Source organism: Hemitrygon akajei, chromosome 7, assembly GCF_048418815.1.
Source record: "Hemitrygon akajei chromosome 7, sHemAka1.3, whole genome shotgun sequence".
Lineage (NCBI taxonomy): Eukaryota > Metazoa > Chordata > Chondrichthyes > Myliobatiformes > Dasyatidae > Hemitrygon > Hemitrygon akajei.
Genome location: NC_133130.1, coordinates 96,855,449 through 96,872,712, shown reverse-complemented (window position 1 = coordinate 96,872,712; position 17,264 = coordinate 96,855,449). Strand labels below are relative to the sequence as shown.

The 17,264-nt window shown below is 43.9% G+C and overlaps 1 protein-coding gene across 2 annotated transcripts in view; it reads left to right on the top strand.

The window, feature by feature from the left end:
* dhx57 (DEAH (Asp-Glu-Ala-Asp/His) box polypeptide 57) overlaps nt 1–17,264 on the top strand; it is a 91,551-nt gene that overhangs the window by 9,809 nt on the left and 64,478 nt on the right. For both annotated transcript variants that reach the window (XM_073051519.1, XM_073051517.1), the window contains 3 exons: nt 8,451–8,651; nt 13,205–14,007; nt 16,084–16,271. In XM_073051519.1, coding sequence (XP_072907620.1) covers nt 8,451–8,651; nt 13,205–14,007; nt 16,084–16,271 — 1,192 coding nt within the window. The remainder of the gene's footprint in view (nt 1–8,450; nt 8,652–13,204; nt 14,008–16,083; nt 16,272–17,264) is intronic.

Below are 17,264 nucleotides of genomic sequence, written 5' to 3'. Positions count from 1 at the left end.
GCCATGATCATACTGAATGGCAGTGCAGGCTCGAAGGGCCGAATGGCCTACTCCTGCACCTATTTTCTATGTTTCACACACAAGCTTGGGACCGTCCATAGCAGAGCTGGTAATAATCCACTGCCTGACTATGGGAAATTCGGGATGGCTCAGCCTAACGTCATGGGCCAAAGGGCCTGTTCTTATACTGTACTGCTCTATGTTATTTTCTATCTGGTTCCTCGAGTATTGTCTCTGCTTCAATCCTCCAAGTCACAAGAGCCCCACTTCCCACATTCTGTTTCAACTCACTGGTTCCATTGCTCCTCTTTATGTTTACCAAGTTCACTGGAAAGATTATCATTCTATTGTGCCACATAAAAAGAAAATTTAACATGTTGGAGAATTGATAATAATGTCCTGTAATCTGGAAAATCTGCTGAGTCAGTATCACCAAAATCCTGAGTGTGCTGGAGCAATGGAGTTTTACGTAACAGAAATAAAGAAGCCCGATGTTTTTCACTAGAACGTTGACGCATAGAGACAGACAGACATACTTTATTGATCCCGAGAGAAATTGGGATAGAGTCTTTTTAGAGACTCCTGGATAGACACATGGATCTTAGAAAAATAGAGGGCTTTGGGTAACCCCAGGTAATTTCTAAGCTAAGGACATGTTCAGCACAGCTTTGTGGGCCGAAGGACCTGTATTGTGCTGTAGGTTTTCTATGTTTCCAACAGGCATCTTGCATGGTACATTTAAGATTAAGCTTCTGTGGATAATTTTTCATTGACCCTTTTGAATAAAGGAAAATTGAGCATTGTGTCACAGGTAGCCAATATGGTACTGAAACGTTCTCCATAGGTGACAGATGGCAAATGAGCATCCCCCTTCCTTAATACCCTGTGAAAGTTTCAGAAACTGGGCTAAATTTAAGTGACTTAGGAAAATCTGTCTTAGTATTCCTGTTCTAACAGCATCTAAACCAAAAGTTGCCTGCAGAGAATCATGTAGGAGAATATGGTTGCACTTGTGTGTCTGTAACTTCCTTGCCTTTTGAAATGTAGTATAAAAAACATTTAGATCAAAGGTATAATTGGCTTTTGGGTTGAGATCTACATCAGGACAGTCTCTTCTGTGTCCAGAAATGTGTAATAGGTGGGTTGGATGAAGTAAAGAAAAAAGATGCTCATGTTGAGAGCAAAACTACGGGCTTAGATAAGAAATTGGGCTGATTGTCCTTTTACAATATTGTAACTTTGATGTGATTCTGTAAACACATCCATACACATCGGTAACATAGAGGCTAGTGCATCGCTTTACAGAAACAGTGATTACTGATCAGGGTTCAATTTCCACCGCTGCCTGTGAGGAGTTTATATCTTCTCCCTGTGACCAGTTGCTCTGGTTTTCTCCCACATTCAAAAGACAATATGATTAGGTAAGTTGTGGGCGTGCAGGATTGGCGCTGGAAGCATGGTGACACTTGCAGGCCGCCCTCATCACAAAACTTGCTGAGCGACACACACAAACTGCTGGAGGAACTCAGCAGCCCAGGCAGCATCTATGGAAAAGAGTGCTATCGACGTTCTGGGTCTTGCCAAAGGGTTTCGGCCTGAAACGTCGACTGTACTCTTTTCCATAGATGCTGCCTGGCCTGCTGAGTTCTTCCAGCGTTTTGTGTGTGTTGCTTGGATTTCCAGCATCTGCAGGTTTTCTCTTGTTTGTGATTTGACAAACCTTGCTGATTTGATTTGACACAATGAGGCATTTTACTGTTATGTTTTGGTGTACTTACGACAAACAAGGTTAATCTTGATTTCTTTCTTACAAAATTTGGCCAGTGACAAAATTTGGTCGAGGGAAGTGCCTGGTGTGAAAAGTGCTAGTCTTTGGCTTGAGAGTCTTCGGCGAGGAGGCTGAGGGAGAAGACTATGCCAGGCACAATTGGAGAGGGTGAAGACATGACCGCTGAGCTGATTCAGTGTGCTACGTGCATGATGTGGGAGGTCAGGGACACTGATGGTGCCCCTGGCTGCTACAGCTGTAGAAAGTGTGTCCAGATTAAGCTTCTGAAGGAGCATGTTGCAGCACTGAAGAAAGAACTGGATGACCTCAGGTTTATCTGCGAAAACGAGAGTTTTCTGGACAGGACCTACAGTGAGGTTGTTACACCGAGGATACCGGAAGAGAGAAAGGGGGCGATGATGAGGAAGGAAAGGGTGCTTGAAGTACAGGAGACCCCAGGGGATGTACCTCTCGTAAACAGGTTCACCCTCTTGGAAGTTGTCAGGACAGAAGATACTACCAGTCTGAGAGACGGACAGGTCTGCGAGCCGAAAATTGTGCAGAAGCAGAGCCAAGGAGTCAGACATTAGGAAGAGCCGTGGTAGTAGGGGACTCCGTAGTAAGAGGTACGGAAAGGGGTTTCTGCGGCAACAGGCGAGATTTAAGGATGGTGTGTTGCCTCCCTGGTGCTAGGATCCAGGACATCACGGACCGATTACAGGGAATCCTCAAGGGTGAAGGTGAACAGCCGGAAGTGGTAGTGCATGTCAGCACAAATGACATCGGGAAGAAGAGGAAGGACATTCTGCAGCGGGACTTCAGAGAACGCGGAAGAAGGCTGAAAAGCAGGACTTCCAGGGTGGTTATCTCTGGTTTGCTTCCAGTTCCTCGTGCTGGTGAGAGCAGGAACAGGGAGTTAATGGATCTGAATGTGTGGCTGAGGAGCTGGTGCGGCAAGCAGGGTTTCAGATTCTTAGACCACTGGGATCTGTTTTGGGGTAAGGATGAATTGTACAAAAGGGACGGGTTGCACCTTAATAGGCGGGGGACCAGCATTCTGGCAGACAGGTTTGCCACTGCAACATGGATGTGTTTAAACTAAGTAGTGGGGGGGGAGGGGATGAACTGGAAATATAAGGATGGAGTTAAAGGGAAAGTGAAAATAAGAAAAGTTAAAAAGGACAACAGAATCAATGGAGTAGAAAGCTCAAGAAGAGATCATACAGTATGGCCAAGTGAAATAGGAATTGATATGAAAGGAGAGGGGAGTAACAAATTAAAAGTATTATATATGAATGCACGAAGTATAAAAAATAAAGTAGATGAGCTTGAGGCTCAGTTGGAAATTGGCAAGTACGATGTTGTGGGAATAACAGAGACATGGCTTCAAGCAGACAGGGCCTGGGAAATGAATATTCAAGGATATACATCTTATCGAAAGGACAGACTGACAGGCAGAGGGGATGGGGTGGCTCTGTTGCTGAGGAATGATATTCAGTCCCTTGCGAGGGAGGACATAGAAACAGGGGATGTAGAGTCAGTATGGATAGAACTGAGAAATTCTAAGGGTAGAAAGACCCTAATGGGAGTTATCTACAGGCCCCCAAACAGCAGTCTGGATGTAGGGTGTAAGTTGAATGAAGAGTTAAAATTGGCATGTCGCAAAGGTAATGATACAGTTGTCATGGGGGATTTCAACATGCAGGTAGACTGGGAGAATCAGAATGGTACTGGACCCCAAGAAAGGGAGTTTGTAGAGTGCCTCCGAGATGGATTCTTAGAACAGCTTGAACTGGAGCCTACCAAGGAAAAGGCAATTCTAGATTTAGTGTTGTGCAATGAACCGGATTTGATCAGGGACCTCGAGGTAAAGGAGCCATTAGGAGGTAGTGACCATAATATGATATGTTTTAACCTACAATTTGAGAAGGAGAAGGGAAAATCGGATGTGTCAGTATTACAGTTGAACAAAGGGAACTATGGAGCTATGAGGGAGGAGCTGACCAAAGTTCAATGGAACAATACCCTAGCAAGGAAGACAGTGGAACAACAATGGCAGGTATTTCTGGGAATAATGCAGAAGGTGCAGGATCGGTTCATTTCAAAGAGGGAGAAAGATCCTAAGGGGAGTAAGGGGCGGCCGTGGCTGACGAGGGAAGTAAAGGGCAGTATAAAAATAAAAGAGAAGAAGTATAACATAGCAAAGATGAGCGGGAAACCGGAGGACTGGGAAGCTTTTAAAGAGCAACAGAAGATAACAAAAAGGGGACTTCCGGTAAGATGGCGATCGCTTAGCTGCTCCGAACTTTTGTTCCGTTACTGTCGCTACCTTTGCACTAAATGTCTCCATTTTTTAAACCTTAGTTAGGAATTATTTCAGTATCTCTTACTTGCCTGTGAATATATCTAACCTACAATGTCTAGCAAGAGCTCTAAATCCGGGAGAAAAGAAACTACGACTTCGTCGGGCGTGACGATGGAGGCGCTTGCAAATCTCCGAGACAAAATCTTAAAGGAAATTAAAACCGCTTTCAAACAGTTAGAAGACAAACTGGATCGGATCAACGATAAAGTGGACAAACATGCTGAACACTTATCTCGCATCGATTCGACTTCTGAAGCTTTAGAAAGTCGGGTTCGATACTTGGAGACTCTCTGTTCCAGCTTAGAGGAAAAATCTAATAAGCTTCTTTCCAAAATGGTGGATCTCGAAAATCGTAGCAGACGCTGCAACATCAGAATTCTGGGATTACCAGAGGCAACTGAGAAGGGGTCAACCGTGAAGTTTTTCGCCGAGTTTCTCTGTGAGATATTCGAGAAGGATCTGCTTCCAAACCCGCCCGAGCTCGAACGGGCACACAGAGTTAATGTACCCCCCGGAATTCTGGGCACCCGTCCGCGACCAGTAATCTTGTGTTTCCATCAATACCAGGTAAAACACAGTCTGATTGTGGAGGCACGTCGCAGAGGCTCTTTTTCTTTCCAAGATACAACCATTCGCTTTGTGGAAGATTTTGCACCCCAGACTTTAAAGATGCGCGCTGAGTATAAAGGCGTAATGAAAGTGCTTTTTGATCGTGGTTTCAAACCTTCCTTTCGTAATCTTGCTGACCTAAGAATCAAGTTTAATACCGGGGAATTCAAGTGGTTCAAATCAGCGAGGGAAGCCGAAGCGTTTGTGGCAAGTCTTCCGGCTATCCAGTCATCTTCGGAATCTGATCGGACTTCCTAAAATGGTGGATAAGTACTCCTCGTAGTAAAATTACTTTCTCTGGACTCGGAATTCACTTGAATCACTCAGACATTATTCACTGAAACTCTAAAGGCTGTTTACAATCTCTCCCGGGATTTGGTGTGTGTGTAATCTATTTTCACCTCTGTATAACTTTACCTACAGAGTTCTACAACTAAATCTAACTTGTTTTGGAGGTTTGAAGTCTTTAGTGAAGGCCTCCCTGTTTGTTGGTTCACAGTTCAACTGCTGATTTATTTTTCCTCTGTTTTAAATACTTATTTATTTTATCTTTTTCTTTTCTTCACCCCCCCCCCCTTTTTTTTCCATTCTCTGAATGTTTTTTTCTCCCTTCTCGGTAAACGGTTGATAAATACTCGTCTTGAATTTACAATTTTCCCCTTCCTCTTTTTTTTCTTTTTCCTTCTTACCTTTTTTTTCCCTTTCTCTTACTTTATCTTTCTATAATATTTTGCGGGTAGATTAGTTTTGGTTTTTTTCCGATTTTCTCTGTATTAAGTTGTATATCTCGGCAGAAGGTGTTCTAATCTGTAGTTATGTTTCCTAGTGCATAAACTAGTTACTGTTTGTTATAGCATTTATACGGAACTGCTGTCAATGACACAGATCTGGAAGTTGTATTTGGGTTAATTTCTTTGGTAGAGCTAACTACTTGTTTTGGTAGCCGTCTAGTTTTGGGTTGTGTGGGTGGGGTGGATATTCCAGTTCCAACATTTCTTTATTGGTTAGGACATGTTTATATTTTGACCTTACGAATCTATGTTTACATCTCTGCTCCCGGACTGCTATTGTACCACTTGATTTTTTATATGCCTGCTGCCTTTTATGCATTAGTAATTGATAATGGCTAGTGCACTTAAATTTGTGTGCTGGAATGTAAAGGGACTGAACCACCCTGTTAAAAGGAGGAAGGTATTCTCACATATTAAACAACTCAAAGCTGACATTGCTTTCCTCCAAGAAACTCATATTCGTTCATTATTCAGTTCTCAATTCGGATTTAAAGTTCCATAAGATCTGGGGGCCTTTTATCGAGTACTTTCATAACCTTCCTCTTGACTAGGGTTTTTTTTTTCTTTTCGGTCTCTTGCTTTCAGCTCCCTTTCTTTTCTGGTAGTAGGCATTATTATCCTCTGTTGCTAAGCGTATTCACAGTCTGGGAGTTTGACTGTCCGGACTTATACTCTCTATATTGTGTGGTGGTTGGTCTGGAATTGTTGGGTTTTTTTCTTGTGTTTTGGGGTTTGGGGAGGACACTAAGCTCACTTGTCTTTAATTTAGGTGCTTTTTTGTTAAATTCTCTTCCTCTGTAGCATATTGATATTGTATGCTTAACCTTGCTCTGTATTAATGCTCCTCATTGGGATTTGGGGTTTTTAATTTTGTAAAATGTTTTGAAAAACTAATTTAAAAAAATTAAAAAAAAGAAGATAACAAAAAAGGCAATACGCCAAGAAAAAATGAGGTACAAAGATAAACTAGCCAAGATCATAAAGGAGGATAGTAAAAGCTTCTTTAGGTATGTGAATAGCAAAAAAATAGTTAAGACCAAAATTGGGCCATTGAAGACAGAAACGGGTGAATTTATTATGGGGAACAAGGAAATGGCAGATGAGTTGAACAGGTACTTTGGATCTGTCTTCACTAGGGAAGACACAAACAATCTCCCAGATGTAATAGTGGCCAAAGGAACTAGGGTAAAGGATGAACTGAAGGAAATTTATATTAAGCAAGAAACGGCATTGGATAGACTGTTGAGTCTGAAGGCTGATAAGTCCCCGGGACCAGATGGTCTGCATCCCAGGGTACTTAAAGAGGTGGCTCTAGAAATCGTGGACGCATTGGTAATCGTTTTCCAATGATCTATAGATTCAGGAACAGTTCCTGCTGATTGGAGGGTGGCTAATGTTGTCCCACTTTTCAAGAAAGGAGGGAGAGAGAAAACGGGGAATTATAGACCGGTTAGCCTGACGTCAGTGGTGGGAAAGATGCTGGAGTCAATTATAAAAGAGGAAATTACGACACATTTGGATAGCAGTAGAAGGATCAGTCCGAGTCAGCATGGATTTATGAAGGGAAAATCATGCTTGACTAATCTTCTGGAGTTTTTTGAGGATGTAACTGTGAAAATGGACAAGGGAGAGCCAGTGGATGTAGTGTACCTGGACTTCCAGAAATCTTTTGATAAAGTCCCACATAGGAGATTAGTGGGCAAAATTAGGGCACATGGTATTGGGGGCAGAGTACTGACATGGATTGAAAATTGGCTGGCTGACAGGAAACAAAGAGTAGCGATTAACAGGTCCCTTTCGGAATGGCAGGCTGTGACCAGTGGGGTACCGCAAGGTTCGGTGCTGGGACCGCAGCTGTTTACAATATACATTAATGATTTAGATGAAGGGATTAAAAGTAACATTAGCAAATTTGCTGATGACACAAAGCTGGGTGACAGTGTGAAATGTCAGGAGGATGTTATGAGAATGCAGGGTGACTTGGACAGGTTGGGTGAGTGGGCAAATGTATGGCAGATGCAGTTTAATGTGGATAAATGTGAGGTTATCCACTTTGGTGGCAAGAACAGGAAGGCAGATTACTATCTAAATGGAGTCAAGTTAGGAAAAGGGGAAGTACAACGAGATCTAGGTGTTCTTGTACATCAGTCAATGAAAGCAAGCATGCAGGTACAGCAGGCAGTGAAGAAAGCTAATGGCATGCTAGCCTTTATAACAAGAGGAATTGAGTATAGGAGTAAAGAGGTCCTTCTGCAGCTGTACAGGGCCCTGGTGAGACCCCACCTTTAGTATTGTGTGCAGTTTTGGTCTCCAAATTTGAGGAAGGACATTCTTGCTATTGAGGGAGTGCAGCGTAGGTTCACAAGGTTAATTCCCGGAATGGCGGGACTGTCATATGTTGAAAGATTGGAGCGACTGGGCTTGTATACACTGGAATTTAGAAGGATGAGAGGGGATCTGATTGAAACATATAAGATTATTAAGGGATTGGACACGCTGGAGGCAGGAAGCATGTTCCCGCTGATGGGTGAGTGCAGAACTAGAGGCCACAGTTTAAGAATAAGGGGTAGGCCATTTAAAACAGAGATGCGGAAAAACTTTGTGAGTGGTGGATATGTGGAATGCTCTGCCCCAGAAGGCAGTGAAGGCCAAGTCTCTGGATGCATTCAAGAGAGATTTAGATAGAGCTCTTATAGATAGCGGGGTCAAGGGATATGGGGAGAGAGCAGGAACAGGGTACTGATTGTGTACGATCAGCCATAATCACAGTGAATGGCGGTGCTGGCTAGAAGGGCCGAATGGCCTACTCCTGCACCTACTGTCTATTGTCTATTGACAAACCTAAATTCCTCTCGCTGGTATTTGAAGTCCTGTTTAGTTTAATGCTCTGCTTTCCTCCTTCCCTTTTATTTTGCAGAAACGAGAAATCTGAAGAGGACTATGATACGAAGGAAGAATTGGATGACCTGGATCACAGATACGATGATCAATACTGGTCGACGAAGGAAGAGGGTTTGGCTGTAGCTGAAAGCACTTCACCAGTGTATCTTCCTGCTGAGCAACAGACAGAGTTGAAACAGCCTGAGGTTTCTCTGTTTGCAGTTTGGAAGCTAACTAGGTTTGTTAGAATAGATCTTGTATGAGATTTTGGACCGCTGCATTTAACACTATAGTTTAGGAATGTGAATGTGGAACTTGGTTGTTATTTAGTTGTTAGTGGAGTAGCCTAAATGTATTTGATGGAAGCTAAGCAAGTTCAAGGGAAAAAGGAGGGAAAGAATGATTGAAATGAATATTAGGGGCTCGTGGACACAGGAATAGACATGCTGGTGCAATTAGTAAAGACACGAGGTTCTGCTGATGCTAGAAATTGTTACGTTCAAAATGGCGGTGCGGATGGTCACAGTGGCCACTTCGGCTCCAATCAGGAAATGCTGCTGATCATAAAGAACACTAAAATCCACACATCTACCTCGCTAGCAAGTGGGATAACAAAGGTGCTGTACAGTTAAGGACTCATGCATGGAGTGGGCCCTCGTGCCGCGTGCTGCAGTCTGCTACAGCTACATGGGGAAGCAGTCCGGAAGAATGCAGAAGTGCGGTAAGCGTGCAGGTCTTTGAGCAAGAGAAAGCGGATTCCTGCAGGCCCACAGTTCTGTCGATTCTTCTCACTGATGTCTTAATGGCTAGAAAATAAGCTGGATTACCTGCGTCTGCACCTGAACCAATGGGAGACAAGGGACTGCTGCGTACTTGTCTTGACAGAAACATGGCTTCAGGACACCAGGCTCAGCCATCCAGCTAAAAGGCCTAATCTTTCGGGCAGATGGAAATACCATGATCTCTAGCAATACCCATGGAAGAGGTCTTTGTGTCTACGTAAGTAAAAACTAGTGTGTGGACGCCACTGATCACTGCAGATAGAGTTTTTAGTTGTGAAATACAGGCTTTCTGCTCACCAAGGGTGTTCACTGCCATTGTTTTTCACATTCCCTCCCCCCACCTCCATGCTGGTGCTGTCTGTGACCTCAAAACCACTCACCTTGAGAGTTTCTTCATTGTTGCTGGTGACTTCAATTTAAAAACAGTCCTGCCAAAGTTCTACAGTACCAGCATATTAATTTTAGATCCAGAGGAGAGGATATATTAGACCTGGTCCAGACCACATATCCACTTTGCTGAACCCTGCATACAAACCACTGGTTAAATGAGTCAAACCAGTTTTACGGGGAGATGCCACCTCAGCACAGCAGGACTGCTTTGAAACCACAGACTGGAGCATATTGAGGGAAGCAGTTGCCTGCGATCACTACGTCAACGCTGATGAACAAGTGGGATCGGTGACTGGCTATGTGGGAAAGTGCATTGAGGACATTACCATGATTAAACACTACACTGTCAGGGCAAACCATGGCTGACTGCAGAGGTCCATCCAGTGTTCAGGGATTGGGACGCTGCCTTCAGATCGGGGGACAGGACGACTCTGAGGTCAGCAAGAGACGTGTTCTCCCGTGCCATCAGGAAGGCAAAGCATGAACATGCACAGTAAATCCAGACACCTTTGTGACACCAGGGACACGGCGCATGTGGCAGGGTGTACAAACCATAACTGATTACCAGTCCATCCCGTGCGTCAGCGACAGCGATGCCGCCGTTCCTGATTGGCCGAATACCTTCTATGCATAATATAACGCAATGAGTGATGTGACATTGAGAGGAGGCCCCTCTCTCGAGGAGCAGGCACCCTGTCTGGTCACAGCTGAGGTGAGGATGATCTTAAGCCAGGGTAAACCCACACTAAACTGTGGTGCTGGACAACATGTGCTGAGGGATGGTACCGCCCAGATAACGAGAAGTCTTAGTGGACTTTTTTAATATCTCTTTGAAACAGTCCATTGTCCTTGTAGATGTCAAAGGCAGCCATCATCATTCTGGTGCACAAGAGAGTGATGGTGACCGGCCTAAATGATTACTGCCCAGTGGCACTGACTTCAACAATCATGAAGTGTTTGAGCAGCTGGTAATGGATCATATGAAATCCCACCTTCCAGCTACATTGGCCTCTTGCACAGACCAATCCCACTGAGGATGCCACTCTGTCCTGTCCCACCTAGAAAATACACCAGGGTGTTGTTCTTCAACTCCAGCTCGGGGTTTTAATGCAATCATTTTTCAGACTGGTGGGTAAACTGTCCTCGTAGGGACTATACTCCCCTCTCCATAACCGGATCTTGCACTTCCTGACGGAGAGACCCCCGTCAGGCCGAGTTGGCAGCGATATCTCCAGCTCCATCGCACTGAGCGCTGGTGCCCCCAGGGCCGAGTGCTCGGTCCACTGCTGTTCACGCTGTTGACTCACGACCAGACAGCCAGGTCCAGCTCAAACCTCATCATCAAGTTCACTGACGATACTACAGCGTTGGCCTCATCAACAGTGAGTCGGCACACAGAGAGGAGGTAGAGAGGCTTGTCAACTGGCGAGAACAACAACTTGAGTCTCAACGTGGACAAGACTAAAGAGGTGAGTGTGGACTTCAGGAAGGTGCGGGTCGACCGTTCTCCATTATACATCCATGGCTGTGCTGTGGAGGGAGTGAAGAGCACAAAGTTCCTTGGTGTGCACATAACTGATGTTCAATACCACCTCATTAATCAAGAAGGCACAGTGGTGTCTGCACTTACTGAGAAGATTGAAGTGTGTAAAGCTCCTTGCCCCCATTCCAACAACTTTCTACAGGAACACCTTTGACAGTGCCCTGCCTGGCTGTGTCACTGTGTGGCACAAAAGCTGCAAGACCCTACTGAGGATGGTAAAAACTACCGAGAGGATCACCAGGGTCTCCCTCTCACCTACTTGTGATCATCACCGGGAGCGTTGTAGACATAGGGCCAGAAGCATTATTGAGGATCCCTACCACCAATCCCACAACCTCTGACCCACTACCATCAGGAAGGAGGTACAGGAGTATGAGGACTAGGACTGCCAGACTGGGTAACAGCTTCTTCTCTCAGGCTGTGAGACTAATGAATACCCTTCTCATCACCAAGGTCTTGTCACTGGGTCATTGAGCTCTGTACTGTTTACTGTTTATCTGTGCTGTGAACTACATGCATTTTTGATTTTTTTAAAAAGTTATTCATAGTAATATTCTGTTTTATGTGATGTTTTGTGGGTGCTCTGTAGTCCAGAGGAATATTGTTTTACTTGGTTGTATATATGTACACTCTGATGACAACAAACTATCAATTTGAGCTTGAAATCCAGACCTCCAAATGCAGGAGGAACTCAGCATAGGCAGCATCTGTGGAAAAGAATAAACAGTCGACATTTTGGTGAAAATCCTTCGTCAGGACTGCAAATAACCTGTTCTTGTGCTTCAGATTCTACATAAATGATCAGGACCTGCCTCTCCACTGTCTGAGCCATAAAACCAGGGTTTTATAGGGCTGCAACATTACCCCGTGGCTCTTGAACTCAATTCCCCAAGTAGGCCAGCGTTTGTGACCACGTCTGGAATACTGCGCTCCGTTCCTGTCAGCTCATTATGGGAAAGATGTGGAAACTTTACTGAGGTTGCAGATAAGATTTACTAAGATACTGACTGGATTAGAGAGCATGTCTTAAGAGGTTAGGTCGAGTAGCTAGGGCTTTTCTGTTTAAACAGGAGTATGAGAGGTGTACAAAATGATTTAGGCAGAGCTAGAGTGGAAGTCCAGACTCTGACCTCCCTACCCCCCCTCGAGGGTGAAAATGGCTAATATGAGGGGATATACTTATAAGGTGATTGAAGGAAAGTGTAGGGGAAATCTCAGAGGTAAGTTTTTTTTTTACACAGATTAGTGGGCACATGGAACGTGCTGCCAGAGGCAGAGACAGAAATATTAGGGATATTTAATAGAGTCTTAGGTGGGGAGAAAAATGGAAGGCTGTGTATGAAGGAAATAAGGTTAGATTGATCTTAGAGTAGGTTAAAAGGTTGGCACAACATTGTGGGCCACAGGTCCCGTGCTGTGCTGTTCTATTTACATGGTTATATAAAATCATTTGTTTAATGTTGACTTCAAAATGAAAATCTGTATCACTGTCCAATTCTTGGTTACTTATCCTGTTTTGCTTGCTTTTCTTATAGTTATTCTCTTCCTGGTAGAAGTGTCAAAGTAGATTGATTATTGCACCGCACAATGCTTTGGGACTGAGGCCAGCTCAAAGGCAATGTCTTGCCCCAAGTTTGGCCAAAGTCCCAAAATATGGTCCACTTTATTCATTTTGGACATATCCTGTTTATTTCTAATTGTAGAGTACAATAAGAAGTTTTACCTTTTGTGTCGAAATGGTGGCTTACTCTGTTATTTACCACGTCCATTCAAAGAGTGTGAAGGCCCACATGAAAGTTTATCCTGCACTTTTCCAGCCACCTTTACTCTATTGTTTCGTCAGTCACTTTATTCTGTCCAAAAACACATTAAAAATTAAACGCTGCAAAGTTTGGATCTACTGCAAATATGTCGACATTGTGACTAGTTTTACTTAATTGATTTTAAAGTTATGTAGTATTGTGCACTTAGTTTTAGGTTTTCTTGTATTACACGGTTGAGAGATTTATATATTGCAATGAATTCAGTTGGAGAATTTTTAATTTATACAAAAATAACAGATTATTTCTGCTTCAGATATGGATTTCACACAGAGCATTGTATGTCAGCGCTCAGAATGTTTGACGGGGATGTGGGATTATCTGTGGAATATCTGTTACTCCAGTGCTTCAAGGAAAAGTTTGGAAGTAAGATCGAGGTCTCTCCCATATCAAATAACGTCAGCTTAGAAGAGTGTGTGGAGCGGAGACAAGAAGAGGCTCTTGCTCTCCGTTCCATATACGAAGGCAAATTCTCTGAAAAGATTCAGAACAGAGTTTGGACCATTGAATTGCCACTCAAGTTTCTGTCGCAGAAGCTTATTAAATCGAAAATGTGCAAGACTGAAGAATCGGAATTGAAGGCGGTGAAAGGCATTTGTCAACATTACCTCAAGGGTAGATGTTGCTTTGGATCGAGGTGCAAGTTCAGGCATGAGCCTCTTGGGAAGGAAGAAAGGAAAGAGGACAGTCATTTGCGTTGCGACATCAGTTCAATTCTGTACACACTTGAAATCCGTTTTCCACCTTGCAATAAATATCCATACCAGGCTCCACTTTTAGGCTTTTCTACCATCAATGACAATCTTCCGCAAGCTTGCCGTTTGCATATAGCCGAGTATCTCTATGGAGAAGCCTTGTTAGCATCGGAAACAAATGAGCCAGTCGTCCACACTTTGATAATGTGCCTGGAAGATGAAACCAAAATGAGTGAACTGCTCCTTGAAACCTCCCATAAATACAGCATGGCTCCTGTTACACTTTCTATTTTGACCAAACAGACTAACGGTGAACAAGATCACAGAATGCCTGCCAGCCATCTTCTTGGTCATCAGCTAACAGGTACTCTGTAAATGGACCATCTTTGTGATTTACTGTAATCCTCTTTGAAAGCTTGATTTTGTGTAGAGCTCAGTTACACTTGCAGAAGCCGAGCTGTATTTTGCAGGAGTTAACTGTTGAATCTGGTTCTTACTGAGGTGACGTGGCTGATGTTTTTTTTTGTGTGTGGCAGAATTCCAGGACATGAGTTTAGAACATAGAAACACAGAAAATCTACAGCACATTACAGGCCCTTCAGCCCACAATGTAACCTACTCTAGAAACTGTCTAGAATTTCCCTACCACATAACCCTCTATTTTTTCTGAGCTCCATTCTGAGCTAAGAGGCTCTTAAAAGACCCTATTTTATCTGCTTCCACCACCACCGCCAACAATGCATTCCACACACCCACCACACTCTGTGTGGAAAAACTTACCCCTGACATCCCTCTTGTACCTACTTCCAAGCACCTTAAAACTATGTCCCCTCGTGTTTAATGTGGAACCATAACGGGAGAGATTTTTTTAAAACTAGCACTCAATATTGTAAGTTAGGAAGCACAAGCAAGCACTCTGTATACCACATTAAAAATGGTTTTATAAAGGTCGCCACAGTTGTATCCAGGTTATTCTACAGATTTAACTTTTCTGAAATTTGAATTAGCTGCTCCTTAATATAAGCAGGGTCCTGATGGAGTGCCTTAACCCGAAACACTGGCAATTCCTTTCCCCCCACGGATGCTGCCTGGCCCTCTGGGTTCCTCCAGCTGATTGCTGTGTTATTGCAGCAACTGCAATCTCATTGTGCCTCCCCCTCCTTAACAGATGGCCACTTGACGTGGGGTGGTACGGCCGGCTGATTCGCAGTCCCGCACCTGGCTGCACTGGTGCAACCCTGACCTCGGATGCTGTCTGTGTGGAGTTGGCACTTTGTCCTGGTGACGGTGTGGGTTTTCCCTTGGGTGCTCTGGTTTTCTGCCACATCCCAAAGCACGCAGGTTGCTGGGATAATTAGCCACTGTAAATTTCCCCTGGTGTGTGGATGAGCAGTTCATTTGGAGAATTGATGGCAAGGTGTGGAAAATAACAAAAACATTAGTTTAAATGATGGTTGATGGCAGGCGTGGATTCCACAGGCTAAAGGACCTGTTTTCAAGTCTGCATTCACTTCCTTTGATATTGAAGGAGGCAAAATTGATGAATACTCCCAAGAGATCTTTTGTGTCTGTCTATAATTGACAGAGCCTCAATTTAAGAAAGTTGCTTTCAAAACATAAAGCCTCCAATAAGATAAATACAAGAAGTTCTGCAGATTCTGCAAATCCAAAGCAGCACTCTCAAAAGGCTGGAGGAACTCAGCAGGTCAGGCAGCATCCATGGAAATGAACAGATGGTTGACGTTTTGGGCCAAGACCCTACCTCAGGACTGGAAAGGACTGGGGAAGACACCAGAATAAAAAGGGGGGAGGAGGGGAGGGAAGATAGATAGAAGGTGATAGGTGAAGCCAGGTTGGTGGGAAAGGTAAAGGGCTGGAGAGGAAGGAATCTGATAAGAGAGAAGAGTGGACCATAGGAGAAAGGGAAAGAAGAGGGGCACCAGGGGGAGGTGATAGGCAACTGAGAAGAGGTAAGAGGTCAGAGTCGGAAATAGAAGAAGAGGGAGAGGGAATTTTTTTTACCAGAAGAAATCACTATTCAAGCCTTCAGGTTGGAGACTACCTAGATGGATTATAAGATGTTGCTGCTCCATCCTGAGGGTGGCCTCATTGTGGCACAAGAGGAGGCCATGTCTGTTCAGGAATGGAAATCAGAATTAAAATGTTGAGTCACTGGGAAGTTCTGCTTTTGGGGATGGAGCGGAGGTGCTCAGTGAAGCAGTCCCTCAATGACAATGGGTCTCACCAATGAGTGAGGTCTCCAGTAAGTCTTCCTGGGTATCAAACTGGGCATGCTTGTGCAAACCCCTGCAGTGGGATTTGACTTTAAACATCAAAATGGAAGGTGTAAGTGGATCTAAAGCTGATTCTTATTCTTATTATGCCTATTGTATTTTGACACTGTTGTCTTTCCAGTTAAGCTAATGTTTTGCAATTGCAGAGAAATGCAGTCCCAGGAAAGAGGATGAAGATGACACCTTGGAGGAGGAGGTTGAAACTGCAGCTGTGGTTGTAGAAACAGAGAGTTATGCACATCTGAAGAAGAGGCAGTTGAAAAAGTTTACCTGGAAAGTGGAAAATATATACAAAGAAAACCAAAAGCTCTGTAAACAATTTAAAGACAAGCAGGTAACTTCAGATGTTCTCCATCTTATTCTAAAGGGTGTGTTTAATGCATGACAGCTTGCTTTTTCTTCAGCATTTTAAGCACTGATCATTTGGTAATTTTGGTTGTAGAAAGCACGTTCTGTCTATCTGAAGTCTGTTCTTCAAGAATATAAGAATTAGAAGCACTTTTTTAGGTGTTTGTTTTTACTCTGAACTCGAGATGCTGATTTGTCTATTCCAAAATGCTTTCATGATCTAAAATCTGTTCATCTGTCTTCAATATGCTCAACATTTGAGCAATAGTAGTACTCTAGGATTGAGAGTTTCCCCACACCCACTCCTCCTGATTCAAAGACAATGAAGCTCACTTCTAGCTACCACACCAGTGAGATCTTCCTTGGACCACCTTAACTTATGTCAGAATGTTGTTTCTGGTTTTCAGCTCAGCATTCAACACCTCTGTCCCACAAACCTTGGTGAACAAACTCCTACTCCTCTGCCTAAGTAGGCCAGTGTGCATCTGGGTGTTGGACTTCCTAACCAGCAGAGCTCGTACAGTCAGGATGAACAACCGCTCCTTCCTCCCCATCATCCTCAACATGGATGCCCCCCTCCCCGCAGGCTGTGTGCTGAGCCCATTGCTGTACATTCTGCTCACACACAACTGCACGGCCAAGCAGCTGAGTAATCACATTGTCAAGTTTGCCAATGGATTCACATTGGGCTCAATACCAACAATAATGAGACGGCCTACAGAGAGGAGGTGGAAGAGCACAAGGCCTGATGCCAGGCAAATAACCTCTTCTTCAATGTCAACAAGACACAGGAGATCGTTATTAACATCAGGGAAGTTATGCCATTCACACTGTCATTTATATCGGCAGCACAACAGTGGAAACTACAAGTGGTTTCAAACTCTTGGGATTGCACGTCTCACACAACACATCCTTCATAATCATTAAAGTTTACCAATGCCTCTGCTTTCTGGGAAGGCTGAAGAGAGCTGGGCTATGC